At 38.6% G+C, this 17258-nt stretch overlaps 1 protein-coding gene across 1 annotated transcript in view; it reads right to left on the bottom strand.

The window, feature by feature from the left end:
* The window catches only part of SLC4A4 (solute carrier family 4 member 4), a 271080-nt gene that overhangs the window by 87280 nt on the left and 166542 nt on the right, over positions 1-17258 (bottom strand). The window contains exons 7-11 of the mRNA XM_058547242.1: positions 15102-15259; positions 8363-8450; positions 5944-6098; positions 5130-5243; positions 2829-3003 (exon numbers count right to left, since the gene is read on the bottom strand). Coding sequence (XP_058403225.1) covers positions 2829-3003; positions 5130-5243; positions 5944-6098; positions 8363-8450; positions 15102-15259 — 690 coding nt within the window. The remainder of the gene's footprint in view (positions 1-2828; positions 3004-5129; positions 5244-5943; positions 6099-8362; positions 8451-15101; positions 15260-17258) is intronic.

Below are 17258 nucleotides of genomic sequence, written 5' to 3'. Positions count from 1 at the left end.
GGTCCATCGTTGATTGAAATGTCATTATGCAGCACATAACTGTATTTCACCAATACATTTCTTAAAGGAAAAAGGCTTCAGAAGTGAGAGAAAAATGTCTAATATTTTTTTTAGAGAAACTTGTAAAATAATGAGTTCACAATTTCAGTGAAATTATCAATGGAGGTTACAAAATCTACTAATAAAATGATCAAAGTATGTCCAGCAAATATCCTCATAGATACTTTGAATTAAGTCAACTCCCAGGAGTAACATCTAGCAATGGTCACTGTAGTGGACAACTTCACCTCCTGACACGGAGAGCATTTATGCTTCTCCTCAAGTCTTCAGAACTCAGAAAACATGTTACTCTACCAGCAAGACCCTTCCTGTGTCATTGATCACAAAGGAGAAAAATACCCATGTTAACTACATATGTTACCAACAGAATTCTTTACTTTCCCAAGAACTCACTTATATGAAAATTAATTCACCCGGCAAGGATCAACAATAGGCTTTAACAGACTTCTTCCTCGTCTCAGATGCAGCATTTGAAAGCTAAGTTTTATGAGTTTGAAAAGGAGTTCAATTCAGTTAAAAAGGCAATAAACTAACACATAGGAAGTGTCATAATGTCCCCATCTCAAAGAGAATAATGTCCATAAAAAATGTGTTTAAAAATTATCCTCACAGGAAAGTCTCTATATATCCTGAAAGACAGAAAGAGGTTTTGTTCTTGCTGTCCTCTCAAAATCATAGCTTTCTTTTATTTTCTTAACATGTGGTTGCCTGTATTATCTTCCTCATGCTGGCCTCAGGGTGCTTCCCCGTGCTTTCTTTTCCACTTATTTTCTTGAATGATCTGTTTTAGTTATCATTATGCTGTCATTTGGATGCAGAATAGCTGCCCAATTTGGATATAGATTAGATTTTATAAAAATTCTATTACTCACATCATTATGACAATTTAATTTATTCATTTGTGTCTGATGAATGAGGAAAAAAGGAAAAATGCCCTCTTCGTAAACTTTATCTCTGTGCCCTACCACACGTGGTTTTTGTTCCCCATGCTGCAGGTCTCTCACTGGGAACACACACATAGGTGCTCGCTGGCCAGTACAATGTCATTTTTAAAATGTTATTCACCTGCCAATATTTAAAAATCACCAAATGTCACACAAGAATTTGAGTTTTCAGCTTCTTTTCGAAAATCAGAAAATGAAGTAATACTGAGCACACATTCAAGCAAAGGGGGGAGTGGCAACTACCGCCTTCCAATGGAGCATGAGCTCTTAGGGGTCATCACAGTCCCCAGTGTGAGAAAGCCCAAGCTAGCCATGTGGAGAAGTCATATGGAGAGTCCTCAGTCCCCAACACATCCCAGCCTATGCCAGACACGTGAGTAAAGACACCTTCAGGCGACTCCAACGCCAGCTGCTATCTCAAGTGTATGAGGACCAAAAAGAGAACCACCCAGCTGAGTCCATCCACCACACACACCATGAGAGATAACAATAAAATGGTTATTTCAAGCGTCAGAGTTTTTGGGTAATACACTACGCAGCAATAGATAAGGACTAAAAGATAAAAGTGCTCTTAACAAACTAAATACAATTGTTTAAAGTAACTGCTCCCTTTTTACTTAGGTTAACATAGATGTCATAGATAGTCTCCATCTTATTTTTATGCTTAGGTAGGAATCTAAAACAAAAATGTGCCCAGGGGAAAAAACAGAAGTGGAAGAAAAGCAATCCTTTGGAATCAGCTGTATTTTTTTTTTAAATAAGCTGGCTGGCAGCACTTAAGAATGTCACATAGGTTAAACAGTATTAAGTAGTAAAGTAGAAGGACAGAGTTTGAAAAGGGCTTGAATCTGGTTCTATTCATAAGAATATCAGGTTCACACACTACTCTGTATTCAGCACCTAGCACCATGCCTATTTTTTCTTAATGATTGGATCAATTAAAAGTAGGGTTTTGGGGGGCCGGCCCCATGGCCTAGTGGTTAAGTTTGGCATGCTCTGCTTCAGCAGCCCTGGTTCAGTTCCTGGATGCAGACCTATACCACTCATCAACCATGCTGTGGCGGTGACCCACATGCAAAATACAGGAAGATTGGCACAGATGTTAGCTCAGGGCGAATCTTCCTCAGCAAAAAAAAAAGTAGGGTTTTTTTTTAACTGATTGAGCGAGCCCAAAAATATCTTTTCTATCATTAAAACTTTACCTATTATTGATACAAAAGGAAGGTGAATGCTATCTTCAAAGTAACCAACAAATTATGGTTTTGTACAAAATAAGTCAAGCCAGTCTTTATAGCTTAATGAGAGGCAGATTCAGGAACAGGAGAAACAACTCTTGGCTTGTACTCCTTATAGCTGAGTTCTACTGATAGATATGCAAATCCAACCTTGAGCAAATCACTCAATTGTTTGATGACTGTTTGCTCATGTGTAAAATGAAGCTAATCATGCATTCTGGAAAAAAGCGTGATCATCAGGTTTAACAGTACATGGTCCATGCATTCAACATAGGAGAGGATCTAAATCTTGTGCCCTGCACAAAATTAAAGCAGCTGATGCACTTTGCCCAAATAGAATTGTATATCCTCATTTCCTTTCCTTCTTTTCCCCACTTGTGACTCAAGCCAGATTTCATCGAGCTATTTTTGTAATTACTAAAATGCTGGAAATACAGCAGCAGGCCAGAAGCAAAGTAAAATGCAGCATCCAGCAAAAGAAAGAAAATCACGCTGAGTGACTGAAAGGCCATCTGCTTCTCACTGAGCTGTAGGGGTGAGGAAGGCAATCTGGGTTGTACTATTTGTGTCCTCCCCAAACCGAACCCACCTGCATGTTGTCAGTGGCATCCCCAAGCAGTCCTCCAAAAGTGATAGCATTAGTTACAGTTGCCAGATAAATGAAGAGAATTGCTGAAAGAGCCTGAATATTTAAAGCATCATAAAAATCACTGGCAAAAAATGGTGCTTTCCTCTTTATGTCCTTAATTAGTCCACCACAGAACCTGGGTAGGGAGAAAGCAAACATGTGACAATGTAAAATAAATTACCATCAACTTAACCAAGAGAGAACTTATTAAATGACAAAGAATTTGTATTTAAAATACTTGAATCAATGACAAGATACCACGTAACCACTTAGGATAAAACCAGAAAACTGTGGAGGAATAAATTTTCTTCCATCTGTCTCTTTTTTGGTCACCAAATTAGGGAAGGTGTCACCTTCCCTAAAGACCAGATAGTTGGTCTTTAGATGAGAGTGAATTGTGTAGATGAATTAAAATTTCTCAATGTCTGAAGAAAAACATCCAAACATGTGAGCAGATCATATAAGGCCCTTTATAATCTTGCCACAGCTTCCTTTCCAGCCACATTCATTCATTCATTCCACAAATGTTTACTGAGCCCTTGTGATATGCCCAGCACTATTCTGGGTGCTGGAGATACAACAGTGAACAACACAGGCAAAAACACCTTCTCTCGTGGAGTTTACTTACTGTGTAGGGGACAAACAAAATAAGTAAAATGCATGGTGCTAAAAAATCAAGAAAAAACTCAAGCGGAGAAGAGGGCTAGGAAGTGCTAGAGGAGCAGTGGTTGGAATATTTGAGTAGCCGGAACGGGCCTCCTGAACAGGTGACTCTGGGTTAAGGACCTGAAGAAACTAAGGGAGGAAGCCATGCAGGTGCGTGGTGGAAGAACATAGCAAGCTGAGCCCTATTACAAATATCAGCAGGTCAGCTGACTTGCTTATGCATCAGTCACCTCGCCCTCCTAACCAAACCTCACATCTCAGCCTTCCCCAGGCTACTGCTTCAGCCAAGGATACCCTCCCTCAGAGCTCAACCTCCCTTTGAAGCCTCCTCCATTCATAGTTCAGATTTCCACTATGAGCAATCACACTTTATGAGCATTGTCTGTCTATCTGTCTGGGTGTCTCGCTTCAGTTTTCTTGGTATGCATAAGGCCGTGCATGGTACTGGGCATACTGCAGACACTCAATGCGATTAGGAAAGGTGAATATGGAAGAATGAAATTACAGTCTGATTAAATAAAAAAGTTAAATCCCAGAACTCGTATCTGTAGAAAAGAACAAGGATATTCCTAATGGAAATAGTTTGTAAAGAACTATTCAGAGAAAATGTGGGGAGAGAAGGTTTTATGTTCTCTATACTTTAAGAAGGAAGGCGAGAGAAATAACGTCCTTTTAATTTGGGAGAGAAACCCAAGTGGGTGATCAGGAGGAGAAGATAATTTCATTCAGATTTGAGTGCATATTAAAATGACATACTTTTGTGTTTTCAAAAAAGTGCAGTGTTTTTAAAAAGCTGTACCTTCATAAACCAAGTATCCTGCTTAAAATTTTACTTAACCCAAAGTGAAATGAAGATGCTAACAGCAGAGAAGGAAGAATTATCATGAAAAGAGATTTAGCGAAAGCAATCTGGGAAACATGAATTCCCAACTGCAGGCTAGGGAGATCATGACCTGAGTTACTCATTTCTGTAACGTTACCCACTTATGAGTAAATGAACATGGAAGAGATGGAATCATGAAAGCCAAATGGGGAAGACTGTCACACCACTCAGTCTTCCTGCCACACACATCCTGCAATCTCTCTGACTTTCTCTCAAATATCCCCTCACTCACTCCACTCCAGTCCTACTAGCCTCAATGCCAATCCAGCTCACACCAGGAACTCTGCTGTCCCCTCTCCCCACCCCTCGTCTCCATGGTCTGTCTCTCACCTCCTTCGGGTTGTGAATTCCTCAAATGTTGGAATTCTCTGTAAGGCCGTCTCTGACTACCCTATATAAAATTGTAATACCTTTCTCCCATTGCAAAACTCCCTATTTCAGCTTTATTTTCCCCCAAAAAACCATCACCACATTTCTGTACTTGCTCATTGTTTCTCTCCCACCACTAACAAAGTAAGACTTGCAAGGACAGGGGTTTTTGTTTAATTCACTGCTGCATCCCCAGTCCCTGTGACTAATAGGTACACTATAAATATTTGTTGGCCGAACAAACGTACAAACCAGTGAATAAAATGCTCATAGAAAGATGAAGGGAAATTTTGCTCTAAGGAGAACCTCATCATGAACGGCAAAAAAAAAAATCCATCAGTTACCGTCCAGTTCGCTTCAATTCCTCACAATCGGCATGTCCTCCACCTCCATGGCCTCCATCATGGGGCGTGTCCCCATTCATCTGAACGTTCTCTCCACCTGAGTACATATTCTTTCTAAGCAAGACAACAGAGCCCAAGAGAATATTAGTTTATTTTATTTATCTGCTTCTTAGCTGTGTCATGCACTAGCTAAGGAAGAGATGGACTGAGAACCCTTTGGGAGAAAGATCATTATTTCCTGCTGCCATCCTAACAGACTACTCTTAAAATATTATACTTAGAGGCAAGACAAATGACTGGATGAATAGAAAAGTTGAATGAATAAGAGGGAAACTGTTTCACCTGGAAATTAACAGATTTCCAGAAAACAGCTTCTCCTCAACTATCTCATCCAATTTCTTAACCTTTTAAATCTACAAGGACTCATCTTGAGTAAAATGATCTTTCCACATGTACAGGGAGTCCCCAAAACATCCCCAAAGAAAACATATATTGATTCTAAATATTGATATTGAAGATAGATATATTGTAATATATTCTAATATATTACATACAATTATATAATCTGAGATCTTTAATTTGTAATCACTGAAGATTACATCTTCAGTGTAAGATCTTCAACATCACAACATATACTATTCATTTTACAATGTCAATGAAATGCCAAACCAAGGCACATATGTGATTCATTTGAGATAATACATCAAGTTAAATGGGAACCTGAAAATATTAGGGCAATCGCCTGAGCTCATTTCCTTTTCCAAACACAACCTCTTTCTCAAGGATCAAAACTTCCAACTGCCTGATAATTTACCTTTTGTCAGATGATGGAAGACTCTTAGGAGGCTCTATCCTGATCGCTGGATCCCATTCCCCAGGTGGAAGGACAATGACTTCATCTAGGAACTCGTCAATGCCAGCAATCAGGTCCTGCCTATCTTTTGCTTTATAAGCAATGTCATGGAACACCTAAAGAATAATACAAGATGTGCTGATCCAACAAGAGAACTCTCTACATGCCTCACATCATGTCGATCCCGAAGAATGCAATCGATGATCCACTTTAATCTTGCTATAACCATACTCTCATATTTCCTATTATCCATCTTGTCCCAAAATATTTCAGTATTCAGATTATGAACCCAAAGAATATAGGTAGAGGCCTGAGAAAACAGCTGTGTTTCTTTTTTATGTTTTTTCCTTCAATACTGTAAAACAACATTGCCTTTCATCTCCCGCTGGTATGTACCATTACTGATATAGTTGCTATGGAAGCCAGATGAAAATGGTTTGGAGAAATACACAGAAGAGTCATTCTCCAAAATAAAAACTACTGGGACAAACCATTGCTGATAATTCAAGAAGACAAAGTTCAAGCTGAGTGTTAAGATCAGGTTAAGACCCAAACACGGCAGCTCTCAAACACACAAATAACGTTAGCTTTTAAAAAAAGAAAAATCTGAGCTATATTGGCAACACATAAAGCAAGGGGCTTTAAGTAGGTGATCATCTGTCTATCTTTTAGCACAGCAATAGCTAAACCATCTAAGGTAGCAAATGCTTCATGTCTTTTATACAGATATCCAAAGAAGGAGATTCAGAATGCACATAATCCTTTGTCCGTCATTCCATTCTTCTAACCTAGCTGATGATCTGAAAGTCCTTTGCACGTAACCTGAGCCTTTCATACCTCACTTAAGTCAAATTTTTTAGTCTCCAGGAGAGAAGATGGCCCCTGTTCAACACTCTTGCCTATTCTTAAAGATTGCTACTGAATCTCTTCTCCTTGACAAGAATTTTTAAAAGCTATCAAACAAATAATATGTAATAGTCTGGGGGTTGTGGGGCTGAGGGGAGGGCAATACAAAGTGCCAGCGTATCATCTGTGGCAGACACAGCCGGCCTCAACCTCATTTTCTCTTGCTACCTCCCATGATAGAGGTTGGAAAACCAGAGTCACTGTCCCAGCCACCCCTATAGATAAGGACTGAAAGTTCTGACCAATGAGACAGAGCTGCGAGAGCTTTAGAACACCTGTTCAAAGTGACAGATACCACTAACATTACCCCTCGCCCTTCTTCCTGCCTTGAATACTGATGGGAGGACTGGAGCTGACTGCAGTAGCCATCTTAAGACCACAAAGCAAGAGCCTTGGCTCTTGATTTATCATTAAGCAGTTAAGTTAAACCAACTCCAGCAACTACCTATCTATCTCCAAATTTCCTGATAAGTGAGCAAAATAAACCCCAAATTGTTTAAGCCACTATAAATCAGGTTTTCTGTCACTTGCAGCCTAAAGCATTTCTAATTGATACACCTTAGGAGGAAGGATTTTTTTTGAAAGAAAATATAGACATACAAAAAATAAGTAAAAGAACCCACTGAGATGTTTAGTTCCCTCAAGGGGAAAAAAAATAGCACAGCTATGCATCAATGCTCTCAGTCCCAGAATAAAGTAAGCATCTGAGTAATGACCAAATAGAATTTCCATAACTAAATGCCCTATTCTTCACTTAACACATGGAGAAGCTCACAAATCAAGCAATAAAGCAAAACAAATCATTTGGTAAAATAGTGAGGTAGAAAGACACAGAAGCAGAAATCAGTAATCTATATTTTAATCGTCTTTCTCCTACTATGAGACTAGTTTGGAGTTTCATCATATCTAAAACGTGTGCAACGACATTCAAGCTGTTATGGGAGTGAGGTCATAACTCCAAAGTACTAGCTACTCTGCAGGAACGGTTGCTAGTGCATTTTAGTATGTGTATCATTCCTCCCCACAAGATAAGAAAACCATAAAAACAGGTACATACTTTCTGATACCTGAGAAATGCATAATCCATTTTATTATGCATTATTTTATAGAACATACCCTTTCTGAAACAATATGGTATATGGACACTTGAATTCCCAAAATGAATATATTAAACATTTAAGATATAAAGTTTAAGTTAGTACAGTGACTTGAACTTTTTAAAGAATATTTAACATATGTCAGTTTTAAGAATTGAAAATATTTAGAAAAAGAAAATATGTTTTATTCCAACATAAAATTTATTTTTTGAAAACTACATAGATGTCAGCTCATTTGCCATGAATGACTGTACCTCATGTTATAAAGAACACTTGTAACTACATAATTCTAACTGAATAAATTATGACAGTCAATTCACAGTATGAAAACAACCCAAGTAGGATATTCACAGATCACCATCTTCCCGATTCCCTACCTCGTCAGACATCAAGGTGGCAATGGCTCTGCCAATCTCATGGTAGGACTTGGCTTTCCCCTTAGGACCTAAGAGAATGAACAAGAACCTAATGGAAGAGGAAAGAAGCAAAGGCTATAACACACAATTCATCAAATTCAATATGCATAAAACTGAGACATGTTTATCCTAGTTCATAAAAAGGTTAGCTCTGGAATTCATCTTTAAAACAAAGGTAATTTTCTTGGTAATATGAAAGACACTCTTGCACACTACCATGAAACACACATTATCATTCAGTTTATTTGGAAGCAACGGAGAATTTAGCATGGACACCTAAGAAGCTTCTTCACTGTGAAGGAAAGGTTCACTTTATGAGTCACTCAATCTTTCTTTACTAAACTTTCTTCTCTCTCCATTTCTACTGACTTTCAGAATCTTCGGAGAAAACCCATTAAGTACAATAACTAGAAAGACTTAGTACATCTTCACATTTATCTGACTTTCCCTTACCCAATACGGGCAGTGACAAATGATCCTCTCCATACTTTTAAGAAATGTTTCTACTTAGAAGTGCCCAGGAGTCAGCAAAAACCAAGTCTTCTACAAGTAAGCCTCATGCTGACAGCCAAAGCAAAGAAAGAGAAATATGAGAGAAATTCAAAATAAAGCATCATTCACAGACAGTTAAAATTCTCTTGTGGGTGTCCTCATTTTCCTTTCCAAACTTGTTTTCTTGATAATGCACACGCATTGCTCCACAGTAAGTAGGTCCTGAAACTTGCAATAATGAGCTTATCCCCATTTAGGTTCACCTCTTATCATATTGGAAGGAATCCCTCACTGATCACAGGACAAACATGCATGTCTCAACGGGGGAGGAGGAAACCTGCTAAGTAAATGAATAATAAAAAAATATACAAAAGGCAATACTGGATAAATCCCTGCCTTGCTTATGCTCACATCTTACCTAATACAAGCTTTTTAGAGCTTGCAAAACATTTCACATTTATCACCTCATTTAAACTCCATACAACTCTTTGCAATAAGGACAGGTATCCTAGTCCCATTTAATGATGAAGAAGTTGAGGCTCAAAGAGGTTAATGGATGAGCCCCAAAACTGTGCCTCATAAATGAGAGAGTAAATAGGCCTTATTTTTTTTTTTTTTTGGTGAGGAAGATTGGCCCTGAGCTAACATCTGTTGCCAACCCTCCTTTTTCTGCTTGAGGAAGATTGTCTCTGAGCTAACATCTGTGCCAATCTTCCTCCACTTTATATATGGGACGCCACCACAGCATGGCTTCATAAGCAGTGCATAGGTCCGCACCCAGGATCTGAACCGGTGAACCCAGGGCCGCCTAAGCAGAGCAAGCGAATTTAACAACTACACCACCAGCCCCCGTAAATAGGCCTTCCTACCTCCTGTTCTTTTCAGCACACAGCTCTGCCTAACATTACCTGCCCAACCTATACAATAGAGTTGTGATTCAATAGAAAAAAGCTATCCGACAATGACTTTCATAGGTCACTCTTTCCATAGGGGAAAAATGTCATGGATACTTAGCTGGGGACAAGAAATCTTAGGTAAGATTTTATGGGACCAGGAATGGCTTAGGACTTTGTTTAGTAAAATTTTATTTTTTACTCATTTATTTATGTACCTCACTTTAAATTAAAAAGGATTGGTAGAAAGTACTCTTCATAAAGTGTTAGGGTCTGTTCCAAAAGGCCCTTGAGTAAATAATTCCTTTTTTTTTCCATCATAAAATTCAATCCAAAGGGAAAAGAAAAAAAAAAAAAAACAATTAAGAATGTAACAAGGTATCTGAAAGTTTGACTAACTCAGATTTTATACCAGAAGAACCATAAAACCATTCAGGACTTATTTGCTTAGAAACCAGTTCTGGAGTGGGGCGGCACCCTCACTTTCAAGTGTTATCACAGTAGATGAAATAGCAAAAGCAATCAGCAGGCACCAAAGTCTGTCCACGTATGACGGAAGTCATTATTAGAATTGGATTTTAGTTCTCCAAATACCAAAGTTCAATCGACACTAGAAATTTTTTTCCTTTGAAGCCAGACCGAAATTATATACCACTGCATATAGTATTACCAAGTACTTCTTTACGACAGTAAAAGGTGTTTTTCTAAAAGGACTGATCACTGATTTGAGTGAAACACATGCAAAAAATATTTAAGCAAACTACAAATCCCATTAAAAAACACCTACAGTACTGGCCACATTTCCCAATTCTATTGCCTGACCACCAAAGGCCAGCTGCCAGGCAGGACAATACGGGCATAGTTTTAGGCAAAGGGGGACAGATACAATGCAGCAAGAGAAAATACCTAACATTTGGATCCTTTACTTAATACATTCTTAAATAAGGGGTTTCCTTTGCCTGCCGTTTTTATTATTTCAGTGTATCTAAATAGCAATTTTGCCATAATATATAATATGTAAAACCTTTCCAGAACCACTCTGTACCTCTTCCTACCCCTCCCTAGCATCTCCACCACGATTATAGTTTACAAATACACATTACGGAAATACACATTTATGATCTGACACATGAGTTAATTATCAGATTGACTACCTGGCAACAAAGCCAAAATACTGTCTTGTTAGAAAGTGACTAAAATATTCTCAGTCATTAATAGTCCTCAAATATAAACTATGGCAGATGATGGGTAACTATTCCAAGAGCTGTTAGAGTAATGGAGCCTCTAAGTTAAATCCTATGAGACAAGGGCACATATTTTCTATAAATATTTACTCTGGTCTCTGCTAAACAGTACCAAAGACTGAATGGAAGTAGCAGACCAATAGTGACTATAAGATATATCTTAGCAATAAAGCCAGTATATGAAAATAATATTATTTCAGTAACCTAAATATAAAGGTACAATTCCTCTTTCCCTGGCAATGTAATTTTTATTTAAAAAGCCATACATATATTCTTTAATGGAAAATCACCAAGTGCCGAATAGAAATAACATGTTACATAGTCAAAATTTTCACATTGCACCAGTCAGGAACCATTCAGTAAATCTATCTCTTTAAAATGATATAGAGAAGAAATATAGCCATCTATAAGTAGCAGGAAACATCATCTCAGGTCAAATTTCATCTGTAGGAACAGAGACCCTTAAGAAGCCTCTAATTTAGACTGCATTGCTGAAATGGGCATGAGAAATCTGGGAAAACTAACACCACAGACAACTCATCAAGTTGAAGTTCCCTCTATCTGAAACATGTTTTCTCCCCTTTAACCCTCAAAGAAGCAAAAGCTGTTACAACTTTTATGATAGAAGTACATCTTGCCAAACTCAGCTTTTTATAATGTACTGAAAACTCCTTTCATGACCCAAGCTGTTTTTTGTCAATGGACAGATGTTATTTTTAACCAGAAGCTTTTTTCTTTATGAACAAATAATAGTAAACATCACATTTGTGTGGCTGAAAGAGCACAGCCCATGTTGACAGCTTGGGGAAAAAAATAATTTATGTTACTGAGTTCTTTTTATTCGCTTTAAGTCATAGTTACAATTTTTAATAGTGCCTAGCCGTCTCGAGAATCTTCATGAGGCCCTTGTACTCTTGTGAGCTTTTTCATATAACTAATTATGCCTGGGGAGGATGCCTCTAGCATTCTCCACAACAAAAATTAGTACCAGATGATCTGTGTCCGGAACCAATGGACTATACTCACATTCACAAAATAATTATAGGCAGAAACAGAGCCTAATATCAGAAAAAGAGCCAGCCTTCCTAAACCACTCAATCTTTTCAGAAAGGATGTGCACCCCCCTCCTTCCTGATATATCACAGCTATTTCTAGAATAAACTCAGCATGTACCAATCCTTTACTCCCTTCTCTCAAAATAACAGTGAATCAAATAACCCATTATTCATATTTAGCAGCTTTGGAAAATGTGGCTAAACTGTAGCTTCCACAATAGATTCATGAGGACCACAAACCCACCATAACTGACCACATTACATATGGAAAACAGCAACTAGCAACTGGATTGTTAGACAAGACAAAATTGAACCAGCAGGACCTCCATCCCAACCCCTCTAAAAGGTTTTTTTTAGGGTTTAGACAATTAAGCACAAACTACTTCTTTTAGGCAAATCATTATTTATAACATAAGATATATATTAATTGACAGTGAGACTAAAATGGTATACAATCTAATTTTTTAGAAGGCTAGAGTTCACTGAATAACTATTTGCCTTAGATGTGCAAATCAGGGTCAGACAAAGATAACTGATCAGGAACTTTTATTCTTCTTCATGGGAAAACCCTGAAGTATTTTGTTCTAATCCATTCTAGATATCTCCTTACACTCTCTCTAAAAGTCTGGCTTCAGAGGCAGAAATCTGCAGTTCTATTTCTAGCACTGACGGTGCATCTTCCCTTTGCCTCCATCTCTCAACTATAAAATGGGAATAATAATATTTATTCCCTACATAGCTCATAAATATGAGTGAGTGGTGGCCTCTATGGACACATATAAGATGACGGCAAGCAAAGTGTCTGCAAGATGGTAGAAAATCATAAGCGTATCCTACCAAGTCACCAAAGATCAAAGGGCAGAGTTTGTTTGCTTTCACATGGATGGCAAGAAGGGCCCCTAAACCAGATCCAGAGAGCTAAACCAGATCCACCAACTAACACAGTAAATAGAGAAATGTGTGAACCTACACAAGGGGAGCTGCCAGAGCCACACTTCCTAAAAGGTGCATGGTAGTAACACTGTTTATTATAAATGGTAACGATAATAATAATAAGAGCATAACTATCCTCCACCTTTAAAAGGAAAAATGACCATTACAAGATGTATACAAAAACAGACTTGTTTGGTCTCCCTGCAGTACAACAGGGTAGCATGCACGTTCCAGCACATGGCTGAGTGCAGAGGCAGCCTTCACAATGACTCCACATTCCTTGTGGGATTTCCTTTATTGGATTTCACAGGATGCAGCCATTGTAAATGGCCCCACATCACTCATACACAAAAAGCTAATGAGACTCCCTACTCAGTGATTCCAGCTTGCACTGGTTCGGAGGACAGCAAATGGATAAAACCATTTCCTGGAAAAATGTTAACATGTTAGGATATATTGTTCAGATTATTGCCCTGAAACAGTTTTATGACCTTATTGAATTACATTCTCTTGAATTGCTGGGCTCCTTTTGTTAATTCAAATGATGCTGTATTTCACCTCTATACAAGAGCCACCCTCCGGCGCAGAAGAAAAGAAGGAGCCAGACAGGAGCGGATGATAAGAGGGACACAAAAAGGGTCATGATTTGCAACTCAATAAACTCATATTATTGTTAAATAAAAAGGCTTGCAAAAGATTTTTTAGTTGTAGCTTCTAAATAAAAAAGAGAAAGCAAGAGCAATTTAACACGTCTTGGCATGTTTTTTTCTTTCAAGCCCCAGTAAAGTTAGTCCAAAGAGACATAAATAAAACCATAGGGGCACACGAGCTGGACTTCAGCCATGATCTGAGTCAGCTAGCTGTTCGCCAGGTGATTGCTCAGATAGAACTGCAAGGTTCTGCTGAAATGTTTTCAAGCAAAAAGCTAAGTTACAGAAAACACAAATCATGATAATTCCATTAACTAAATAAGCTATGATCATCTCTTTTCCTCTGCTATTTGTCCAATGACTGCTCCAAGTATTATTCCTATTTTAAGTGTCTAAGAAATATAAAAATGGGGAAAAAAATACCTGTATGATCAGAAAGAATGGCCTTTAATCTATGAACTGGGAGGCCACAAGGAAATCTCCTAATTTTCCTCTAACTTGGCTCAGAAACAACCTTGAACCCCTGGTCATTGTCAGGTAATCATACTCAGACCATCTGAGATCACTGAGGAGGATCCACAGCCCTGCCTGCTCACCTGGGGAAACCTAAAGAAGAGAAAAGTCACCTGTGTTTGCCCTGGGACCCACAGAAAGCACAACCCCCAAAAGAGTTCCTATTCATATGATAATTTTCTGATGTTAACTTGAAGATTACAAGCTTCTCTTTAAACTCTTCTTCAGCACAAGTTTAAGTGAAGCATTAACTTCTATTCACCTGTTGCACTCCATAAGCTAAGCTTCCTAACTCTACTGAGCTCTGTTTCAGAGGGAGCTAAACAGGATGACTTCAAACATACTGTGCAGTGTAATGAGGACATGATTGTAATAACAGTAATATGTTTCCTTTTAAAATAAAAATTTGTGACATAACACATAACAGTCAAGTGTGCAAAATTAAGTGTAGAGATTTAATGATTTTTTATGCGTGTGTGCATATACATATACATATATATGTATATCTGTATGTACCCACTACCAGTTTTCTGATACATAAAGCAAATGAAAGCAACTCTGATCTCTGAACCCTTTACCATCTGTATGATCTTGGACGAGTTACTTAAACTCTCAGACTCAGTTTCTTCACCTGTAAAATCCAGATACCTAGTTTGTCTTTAAAATATTATTATGAAGATTAAATAGACTAATCTATAAGAAGAAACTAGTACATTACCCAATAAATTATCATAATTGTTTTTATCATTACTACTATATAAGTGCCAAGTAATTTGATAGCATGAAAGTCAGATTAAACTATATTTCAGATTAAAGCTCTGTGGATGCATCCTCATTCTATTGATTCTGTAGCCTGAGGGAGAGATTTCCCTATAACCACAGCAGAAGTGGAGACCCCAGCAGGTCAGGGAGCAGCTTACCTTGTGGGCACAGGGACCTCGGTGAGGGCACCCAGCATGACAGCCTGCTGCAGCCGGACAAAGGCAATGAAAGGAGTCTCCAAGAAGTCAACCTCCCCAACAAGCACATTGGAAGCTTCTGCATCACGTGGCAGTTTTTTCATGAACTTATTCTTCAGCTGCATGGGAAGAGCCAAGAAAACACAACTTATCTCCAGAGATGGGAACAAGAAGAGACATTCCATATAACACCCAAGGAAATTCCTTTATATGAGTCTACACACAACAGGCCCTAACCGGCCATTATTCTGTTATGTTTAACCATTCTATTATAATAAACATTTCTCTGTACTTTGGTTTCAAAAATATTTAGAGTGTAATTACATGGTTTACATATAGAACAATGTATAGTACAACTCCATTCATTTATTTATTCACTCACTCAGTAAACATGTGTTGAGAGTCTAACGTGAGCCAGGCACTAATCTAAGCCCCAGGGATACAGGGATGGATTCACTAACCATGTCCTCCTTGGGCTCATATTCCAGCACGGGAGAAATAAAATATAATTTAAAGTAGTGAAAATCACTACGAAGGAAAAATAAAACAGGTAAGAGTGTACTATATTAGACAGGGTGGTCAAGGAAGGCTTCTGAAGAACTATATTTGACATTGTAGTGAGGGGAAAAATTATGCAAAGATCTGAGCAAAGAACATTCTAGGCAAAGAGAACAGCAAGTGCAAAGTCTTTGAGACACGAAGGAGCTTGGCAGTCAGAGGAATAGGAAGAAGGCGAGTGTGGTGGGAGATGAAGGAACAAAGGAGAGAAAACAGCAGCAAATGAAGTTGCACAGATAAGGCGGGGACTAGTTTTGGATGTTTTACATGAGACTTGCCTACTAGAAGTCCAAGGGGAAAGCTGGAGTAGAAAGCCATAAATTTAGGAGATATCATCATGTAAATAGTATTTAGGACCCCGAGACAGGATGACACAACCGTGAGTGTAAGTGTAGACAGAAAAGAGAGGTAAATTCTAAACCTTGGGCCACTCCGCCTTGGAAAGGGAGGAGATATTGGCAGAAGACACTGAAAAAGAGCTGCCAGTGAGGTAGGAGGAATGCCAGGACTTCACCAACAGTCAGGTGAAGAAAGAGCTCGATAAGGAAAGTGTATCCCCTGAGTCAAAGGCTGCTGAAAGTTCAAATAAGATGAGAACTAAGAATGGACCAATGAATTTGGCAAGATGGAAGTGCTGGGTGATCTTGACAAGAGCTGTTAGAGTGGACACCAGGGCACCCAGTAGAGAATGAGAAGTGAAGAAGTGGAGACAGGGAGTAGAGATAATTATGATGAGACATGTCGCTGCCAAGAAAAGCCAAGAAATAGGGAGGTAGGTGGAGGAAGGCATAAGATAGGATTTTTTTTTTATATGAGAAACACGATAACACTCTGGAATGTTAATAAGAATGATCTAGTAGAGACAGATTATTGCTGCAGGAGGCACAGGAAATAACTGCAAAAGCAGCTCAGGCAACCTTGAACTACTGAGAAGAGATGAGATCCTCATCACAGGTAGGGGTGTTAGCTTCAGATAGGAACACAGACAGCTTATCAATCCTAACTAGGGAAGGCAGACCATATGGAGACAGGTGGGGGTGATTTGGGAGGTTTGGTGAGGTAAAGATGAGGGCTTCTGAAGATTCATATTTTTTCAGTGAAATACAAGTGAGCTGATGGTGAGGAGGAGGAAGAGGGGGGCATGTGGGAGTTTGAGGAGAGAGGTAAAGGTGTAAAGTGGTTTTCTTGGATAGTGAAGGTTGCTTAACACAGTCACTTTGAAAGTTTATCTTGTAGGTGTTAGTCTTTCCTTTCCGGTCTCTCCCTGGCTCCCACTTAGAATAGGACTGTTCAAGCATCCTTCAGCGAGTGGGAAACGCCTCCGACAGCTCAGGGAAAACATTTCAACAATCGTGGAAGGATGGAGATAAGAATTTTGCAGGACAATATGAAAGGCATAGACTTCTAATGTATACCTATCATACAATGTAAATGTCTCCCCCTTCAAGTCAAAAGTTACCAGTGACCTTAGTATTTTTTGCCATGGATTACTGCTGAGATGGGAAGTGGCAGGCATGGCCCAATTTTCCCCATCAATAAAAAGGTTATAGTAACATTTTA

This window comes from Diceros bicornis, chromosome 8, assembly GCF_020826845.1.
Source record: "Diceros bicornis minor isolate mBicDic1 chromosome 8, mDicBic1.mat.cur, whole genome shotgun sequence".
Classification (NCBI taxonomy): Eukaryota; Metazoa; Chordata; class Mammalia; order Perissodactyla; family Rhinocerotidae; genus Diceros; species Diceros bicornis.
Note: the sequence above shows the minus strand (reverse complement) of the source record. Positions and strands in the feature narration are given on the sequence as shown.